At 39.6% G+C, this 8,704-nt stretch overlaps 1 protein-coding gene across 1 annotated transcript; it reads left to right on the top strand.

The window, feature by feature from the left end:
- The first annotated feature begins 2,798 nt into the window (after positions 1-2,798).
- Positions 2,799-7,113, top strand: LOC134662557 (uncharacterized protein K02A2.6-like). Its single transcript, XM_063518823.1, has one exon. It carries the CDS (start codon positions 2,915-2,917, stop codon positions 7,106-7,108), a length of 4,194 nt encoding a protein of 1,397 aa, XP_063374893.1. The 5' UTR covers positions 2,799-2,914; the 3' UTR covers positions 7,109-7,113.
- The last annotated feature ends 1,591 nt before the right edge of the window (positions 7,114-8,704 follow it).

Genomic DNA, 8,704 nt, shown 5'->3' on the forward strand with positions numbered 1-8,704 from the left:
AGCTCCATGTTAATATTATATTAGGCCACGTAGATCTGGCGTCTAGTAAATTATAGCGAAAGAACGCGGCACGGCGCGTGAGTTGATATTACTCTTACAATATAGAGGGATATTTCCGCTTGATGCATTTTTGATGTTTTTCTGATGTGGGTCTATCGCCCCGTACTATCTAAATGTGATGAATATTCAACGCGCTAGTTTTGAGTGGACGTGTCCAAGTCGATATCATAATTTATTTAACAATTATTTGTGTTTTTTTCACGGAGCGTTAACAAAGTTACCTATAAATAAGCTGATTTAATGACGGTTAACTTTTTACAGGTAGGTAATTGAGTCTGTTCGGAAAGAGAAGATACGTGGAATGTATTGGGCCCCATACATTCCACGACTCTTCTCTTTACGCACAGACTTGTAGGATTTCCTTTTTACGAATTTCTACTCTTACTTATCTGAAATTTGATTTAGACCAAAACTTGTTATATTAGATACCTACCTAATACCTTAATTGTGCGTCTTTATGTTAAATAGAATATCAAAAACCTTTTCTAAGAGATTCATAAGGATAAAAGCTAATGTCTTAAATTATATGTTAGGATTTTCCCTTTTAATGTGCGAGTATAATTAAGGCCTGAAATATGCCTACTTGGCTGATTAGGTATAAATTAAACTACAGTTTTAACAAATTAAAATAAATAACAAAATAACAAAAGTTGATTTGTATTACTGTGTCGCGGTGTATCCACGTTAAGACTGTTATTTGCCGTATTTCAGTAGGACAACAGTGCCCAGAGAGCCCATCAAATAAGAAGACCTTCTGTGCATAGATAAAGCCTGTCGGACTGTCATCGGCTAAATTGAATTTTGGTACGGCGGATTCTATAAACTTAATAAATATAGGACTTTTGATTACATTTCCAAAGATTGAAATACGCTTTAACGCTGGTGCCATTTATTATTTATGAATCAAAGCGTAATAAATAGATTTAACATCATTGATGAGGGTGATAAATACGATTTTCCTGAGTTTTAGCGGTCCTGATGTGTTGCCTTTAAGTATGTTTGTATTTTGTATGTATCGTAATCTACTTGTATATTATATAGTCTTGCTTATTAGTTCACTTTATTAACTTAATTTGTATAATAATCAAAATAAATAAACTTTTTAGGATAAGCAATTTTCTGTAACAGAAAAATACTGACGTAGTATCAAGGGATGGGCTAAGTAATTAAAAACATAAATGCCACGTACTTTTTATTCCACGACTATTGTTTCCTACGGCGAGAGCTCATCTACCTACGGTTACGTAAACTTCGAATACCTTTTCAGTTTTCAACCGATCCCAGCTGTTTTTTGCAGTCCCGTTAGCGGCCTCAGGTTTATTTTTAATTTCTTTGTGTGTATAATTATTGCTGTGTTGTAGTAAAACGAAAAATATACTTTGGAAAAATGGTACGATATTTTTTACTCAGTAGGTTACTAGTAACTCGTAATGCATGCGAATAGATTAAATAATGCAATAGCAGACACACAGCGCTAAAATCAAAGCTCAGTTTTTCAAAATCAATCTTGTTTTAGGGTCGGTTGCACCAAACCGCCTGTCACCGTTAAAGCGTTCGCAAAATTTTATTGTATGGGAATTTTCATAGTTCTCTGCCGAGTATTGTTGATCGGTCTGTCAAATGTGGTTGGTGCAACTGGCCCTTAACCTGTTACAGTTATTACTTAATTACTAGCGGCTCTGTGAGCTGTAGACCTCGCGATAAGCATGAAAAAATTTAAAATACTTCGTTGATTCATTATCACAGCGACCTCACAACAGTTTTAAGCGCCATATACATACATACATAAAATGTATATGTATACGTATTAATTAAAATTTTCACGAGAATCGTTGTATAGAAGAACGATCGAACGTAGTACCAACTAGTGGCTCTGTGAGCTGTAGACCTCGCGAGCATAGCTTATTGGGACCGTGCACGATGACAGCGGTTTGATCAATCAACAATACAAAGATTTTAATTTATTAAAAAAAAATACGAAGTATAAGTGAAAAAAAAATACAAAAAGTTATGTCTTACTGGGGATCGAACCCAGACTTTCTGTGTGCAAACAAAAAAGCGATTGATTACAAAACGCACCATGATAGTTCTTAGCTAAGCTGACGAAATTCGGCTACTCATTCTCGAGTACAAATTAATATCTAAATACCGCCTAAACCAGCAATACAATTTTTCTGCATTTTTTGCCATTTACTATGTAAATATGTCTCAAAAAGAAAATACTCTTATGATATCGATACGACTATTTGTTTAAGCGCAAGGTATCACAACTCCTCCATTTTTGAAAATTTTCAACAACGGGATCGACAAAAAAAAATTATTTACTCATAGAATCTGGTCACAAAATTTCACAAGAATCGGTTGAGAATTGCGACCTGTAGAGGAGAACATCCGGACATACAAAAGCAAAATGCCCGAGTCAAAACGTAGACCTTCGCTACGCGTCGGTCAATGAAGGCCCGAGCTGAAACGATGACCTTCGCTTTTAGTGATAATTGTTTAAAAGATAAATAGTTAACCTTACTTAAATATTAATTAATTCTGATTCAAAGAATCGGAGTTGCCATTCAGCGGCGGAATGTAGCCAGCATTATGGGCACCCTTCCGCAGGGATCGGATCTGGGGGACTATTTGTGTTAAGTAGTTGTAATTTAGTTTTTATTTAATTGTAATTTATTTTTGTTGTATATGTATACGTAGCTATCTATAGCGGGTTCGGTGCCTCGACCCCTACTAACACTTTGCATAAATAAAGGTAGTGTAATATCAGCCGCCGTTAGTTTCACTCGTCCCCTGTCACATACCGAACAGTGGCGACGAATCTACCCGCGTTTATAAAAAAGTGAAAAGTATAATGTCTCATTTTGGAATTTTAACAAGTTTTGATCATAATACGGGAACGTGGCAGGTGTATAAAAATCGGTTGTCGCAATGGTTCATCGCGAACGATATAACCAAAGACAGCGACACGACAGGAGCGAAGCGGCGCGCGATTTTGTTGAGTGCACTCGGCGAGGCTACCTACAAGTTAGCGGCAGATTTAGCCTTGCCTAAATTATTACATGATTTGCCGTATGAAGATATTCACAAAATTTTGGATGCACACTTTTCTCCAAAACGCTGTGTTTTTGGTGAAAGATTTAAATTTTATTCAGCTGTGCAAAAGGAGGGTGAAAGTTACACGGAATGGGCTGCAAGACTGCGTGGACTGACGGAGCATTGCAGCTTTTCAAATCTCGAGGAAGCATTAAGGGACCGTTTTATAATGGGAATGCTATCCGGGAAGGAGCGCGAGAAGCTGTTTGCCTTAGAACCTGGCAAAGTGACCTTGGCGAAAGCGGTGGAGTTGGCGGAGAGCGTGCGCAACGCACGCGCAGGAGCTGCCCCGGCCCAGGCCTCGTCGTCACCTGATCAACTGTTCAAGATCGCTACAAAACCTAGTGTTAGTGCTAATGCTAAAGTGAAGTGCGCGGTATGTGGTTTTAAAAATCACACCACAGAGCAGTGTCGGTTCGCTAACTACACTTGCAGGAAGTGTAACAAAAAGGGTCATCTGAATAGGATGTGCAAAAAAATTAATTATGTGGAAAACGAGAGTGTCGGTGAGAACGGCGATGACGGTGAGTTACTTAATATTCGTACTGTTAATGGGGAACCAATGACAGAAATAATTGACGTCAACGGGGTAAGAATGAAGTTTCAGTATGACTGCGGGTCAGCGGTTACCGCAATTTCGGAACAGGTGTATTTACAATATTTCGAACACGTGCCGTTATCCCAACCCAATAAGCGGTTACATACTTATATAGGCGGTAATATTTGTTGCGTAGGCATCGCCCCGTTAGTTTTTTCTTTTTGGGGTAAACCTCATACGTTTGACGTTCATGTCATTCGTAATGGTGGGCCACCAATTTTAGGTAGGGACTTTATGGCTCACTACGGTTTAGGAATTACCACACCCGTTCATTTTTGCGAATCGTCAAATAACTTTTTAGATATATTACAAAAACAATATCCCGCTGTTTTCTCTGACGAACTAGGCACTTTTAATAAATATAAAATAAAATTATTTTTAAAAAGTGACTCGAAGCCCATATTTTTTAAAGCGCGCCCAATGGCCTTCGCATTGCGCCAAAAAGTTGAAAACGAATTAGAGCGATTAGTACGAGTAGGTATACTAAAACCGGTCGAGTACTCGGAGTACGCGTCGCCGGTAGTGCCGGTATTAAAACGCGATGGGTCTTTACGGCTTTGCGCAGATTATTCTGTCTCAATTAATAAACAGCTGTTAGTTGAACAGTACCCGTTACCCACTGCACAAGAGTTATTTACCAAATTGCATGGCGGACAGCAATTTAGTAAACTAGATCTCTCACAAGCGTACGCGCAGTGCGTTCTTGATGATGAATCTCAAAAACTCACTTGTATCAACACGCATAAAGGGCTATTTCTATATACCAGATTAGTATATGGCTTAGCAAGCGCGCCGGCTATTTTCCAGCGCGTTATGGAGTGCGTGCTGGCAGGTATGGACGGAGTTTTATGTATGTTAGACGACGTGTTGGTGACAGGAGCTAACAGGGAGGAGCATTTAACGAGGTTGCGGGCAGTACTTCAAAGACTGCAGGATGCCGGTCTAACCTTACAAAAAGCTAAGTGTGACTTTTTCAAGGACGAGTTAGAGTATTTAGGATACACTATAAACAAACACGGCTTGAAAAAGTCACCCAAAAAAGTTGATGCTATTGTAAATGCGCCTACCCCGACTAATGTTGCAAGCTTACAGTCATTTCTGGGCTTAGTAAACTACTATAGAAATTTCGTACCTAGTGCATCGTCACTACTTAGTCCGTTATACCAATTGTTACAGAAGGGGAGTAAATGGGTTTGGAATACTGAACATAACGACGCCTTTATGGCCATAAAAAAACATTTGAGTTCAGATCAGCTGTTGGCCCACTATAATCCAAACGCGACCATAATTTTGACCACGGATGCATCCCCTTACGGCCTTGGGGCTATTTTATCACTTATTGATGATGACGGCGTCGAACGTCCTGTGTCTTATGCTTCTCGAACGCTAAATGCCGCCGAGAAACGTTATTCCCAACTACAGAAAGAGGCCACGTCAATAATTTTCGGAGTCCGTCGTTTTCATCAATATTTGTATGGTAGGACGATTCCTTTTGTTTTGCGCACTGATCATAAGCCCCTAATATCAATATTCGGTCCATACAAAGGAATTCCAGAGGTGTCAGCAAACAGATTACAACGCTACGCTATGTTTCTATGTGCATATAATTACACAATAGAATACATACGTAGTGCTGATAACAGCGCTGACTACCTCTCCCGCGCAACCCTGCCCGGTGACTCATGCACCGGCTCGCAGTCGGGCCACGAAACCAGCGCAGGGGCAGAGTTTATTGACGATCGGGCTTCATATATTAACTTTGTCGTTGATGATACATTGCCGATCACATTCAACACTTTGCGTGAGGAATGTATTAGGGACTTAACTTTAAGGCAAGTGATAAAATATGTTCAAGACGGGTGGCCTAGGAAAATATCTGATTCAGATATACGGCCTTATTTTTTATGTAGGAACCAACTTTCAGTTGAGAACGGTTGTCTTATGCGAGGCCATAAAATAGTGATACCGTCAAGATTGCAGACAAAAATATTAGCTGAACTTCATAAATCACATTTAGGTATAGTCAAGTGCAAAGCGGAAGCACGGAGTAGGTTATGGTTCCCGGGCATAGATAAGGCAATTGAAAGTACTATTGGAAGTTGCCTTGTATGTTCGCAACTCCGGCCAACACCTCCCCGTGCGCCATTGGCTGTATGGCCCTACCCTCAGCAGGTTTTCTACAGAATACACACAGATATACTCGGACCGGTAAATAATAAGTCGTACTTAGTTGTCGTAGACGCCTATTCTAAATGGGTAGAAGTATATTTATTGAACAATACAACTTCGAATGCAATTATAGCTAAATTATATGACTTCATGTCAAGATTTGGTCTTATGCATACTCTGGTTAGTGATAATGGCACTTGTTTCTCGTCAAATGAGTTTGCGCATTTTTGTGCGGTAAATGGGATTTCCCATATAACTTCTCCCGCTTATAACCCGGCCAGTAATGGACAGGCGGAAAGCTTCGTAAAGGTGGTAAAAAAAGGTATACGAGCATGTTTACTGAGTAGTAGTGCAAAGGAAGTCGATCAAAATTTATTAAAATACCTATTCGACTATAGAAACTCAGTTCACACCACTACGGGCGTTTCGCCTGCCCAGCTGGTATTCGGGCGGAAACTTCGTTCGCGCCTGGATTTAATTATACCTAATGTACCTGCCGCCGCGCCGCCCTCACCTGACACTCTCGCTGACGTTGTAAATTATAAACAGTGTTTGCAGACTAAAGCATATGGTGGCACCAATAAGCAATGTTTCAAGCCGGGTGATAAAGTTATGTTTAAAAAGTATTTAAGTAACAGTAAATTTACATGGAATAGGGGTGTAGTAATTAAGAGATTGGGTAAAACTGTATACATTGTGCAAGACAGTGTAACTGCATTGCAATTAAAAAAACATAAAAATCAATTGGTAGCTTTTACAGGGACAGTGACAAACAACAAACAAAGTGGCACTATAGACAGAGACACGACTACTATTGAATCGACATCGGGTGACGACATTGACCTTTCTCTGTCTGAGCTATGCAGAGAGGAACCTGAGATGACTCGTCCAGAGACAGCAGAGCCACCACAGTCCCCCACTGTGGAGGGGAGCGGAACCACGCCGACATCTACTGCGACGACGCCACCAGACCTGCAGACAGGCGAGGCCGCGCCGCCGACCGCGTCAGCTGATGACGGGGATCACGACGAGTTTTTTGAAGCACGAGAACAGAGCCACGGCACAGAAGGTGCACAAGATGCAGAGGCTCAACTCGAAGCCGTAAGTCCAAGTAGAACGGCTGGACAAATGTCGTTGCGTCCTGTCCCTAGGGTCGATTATAAACCGTTTTTTTGTATTATGTAATTTAGGTTATAAAACTATTAGGGGGAGATGTTGTATATGTATACGTAGCTATCTATAGCGGGTTCGGTGCCTCGACCCCTACTAACACTTTGCATAAATAAAGGTAGTGTAATATCAGCCGCCGTTAGTTTCACTCGTCCCCTGTCACATACCGAACAATTTTATAAGCTGAATTTATAAAATTGTATATCTACAAGTTTAAATATATCTGTATGTGACGGTTTGTTTCCTTATTAATTCTTAAATTTATCATCATAAAAATGTTAGTTATTTGTAAATAAAGGAGTACAGGGACTTTTTTTTTGTTGTCCCCTACACTTTTTTTTCAAATTTGGGATTTCTTATGTTGTTTCTACTCAGAATCACGAGCTCTTTCTATCCTAATAGGAGAAAAAAAGTGTCCTAAGGTTTTTATTTTCATTACCTCACCATTTTTCATAGACTTTGTATGGCGGTCGTGGAATGGAAAGATCGAAAAATGTATGGAAATTTTGGGACACTTTTTTTCTCCTATAAGGATAGAAAGAGCTCGTGATTCTGAGTAGAAACAACATAAAAAATCCCAAACTTGAAAAAAAAGTGTAGGGGACAACAAAAAAAAAACGCCCACTGTACACTCCATACATACCTCTTTTTTTACCTTCATAAGCCAGATGCATGACCACTGACCAGTTCATGCTTTCTTCCGGATGGGACTATGATATTTGTTAAAATAGTGTGCTATGATATTTGTTAAAATATTTATAAATATTTCCACTGCACATATGCCATGCACACAAGGTCTTGATTTCAATTGTACATTTTTGGTTAGCGGCAGAAGGCTTTATTTTCGATACTTTTTATATCTGAATATCATGGCTATTATGTAATCTAAGCTATGAGTACGTATCCGTGGTGCAACGGGCTGTGACAACAACGAGAGCGTGCATTCGCAACACGGCGAATCAAGAGCTGAGTCAACCAACCGCCGCTCCCTATTTGCACGCTGGGAATCCGAAAGGTCAACTCGGCTTTGACAAATACACGAATGATGTTTTAAAGGTTTTTTCCAGGCTTCACGTTTGTATTTTTCTATGATGGAGGCCCACAAATAGGTACCTACGGTCTAGTAAGCGGAAACCGTAATCTATGGATGTCTGCTTCTGAAGGTACCTATAACACTAAAGTTGGCTAGCGTTTATATAGATAGTTATATTTATCATAAGAGGATTTATTAGGGGTAGTCACGGTAGCTCCTGTAATCTTACATGTAGGTATTTGTTAGTAATACTATATACAGTAGCGGCAAATAATCTATCATACTTTTTCAGATACATTTGCATATATTTTTTAATGATTTCTCAATAAGGGCTACAGCGATTTCGAAGAAATTTACAATATAGGGGCGTATGAAAACTACAATCCGATTAAGCTAGAGTTCATATTGAAAATAATTAGTTTGCCCGAGTTTTCGCGGTAGCCTGGTGGGTAAGGTAAGTAACAAAATAAAAAACTCGATCGATCATTAAAGTATCGCACGCAGTTTAACACAATCATGTGTTGTGTGTAGGCTAAAATAATTAGTTCGGGTGAAACATACTAAGCGTGTGCCAGTTC

Source organism: Cydia amplana, chromosome 3 (assembly GCF_948474715.1).
Source record: "Cydia amplana chromosome 3, ilCydAmpl1.1, whole genome shotgun sequence".
In the NCBI taxonomy this organism is placed as follows: domain Eukaryota; kingdom Metazoa; phylum Arthropoda; class Insecta; order Lepidoptera; family Tortricidae; genus Cydia; species Cydia amplana.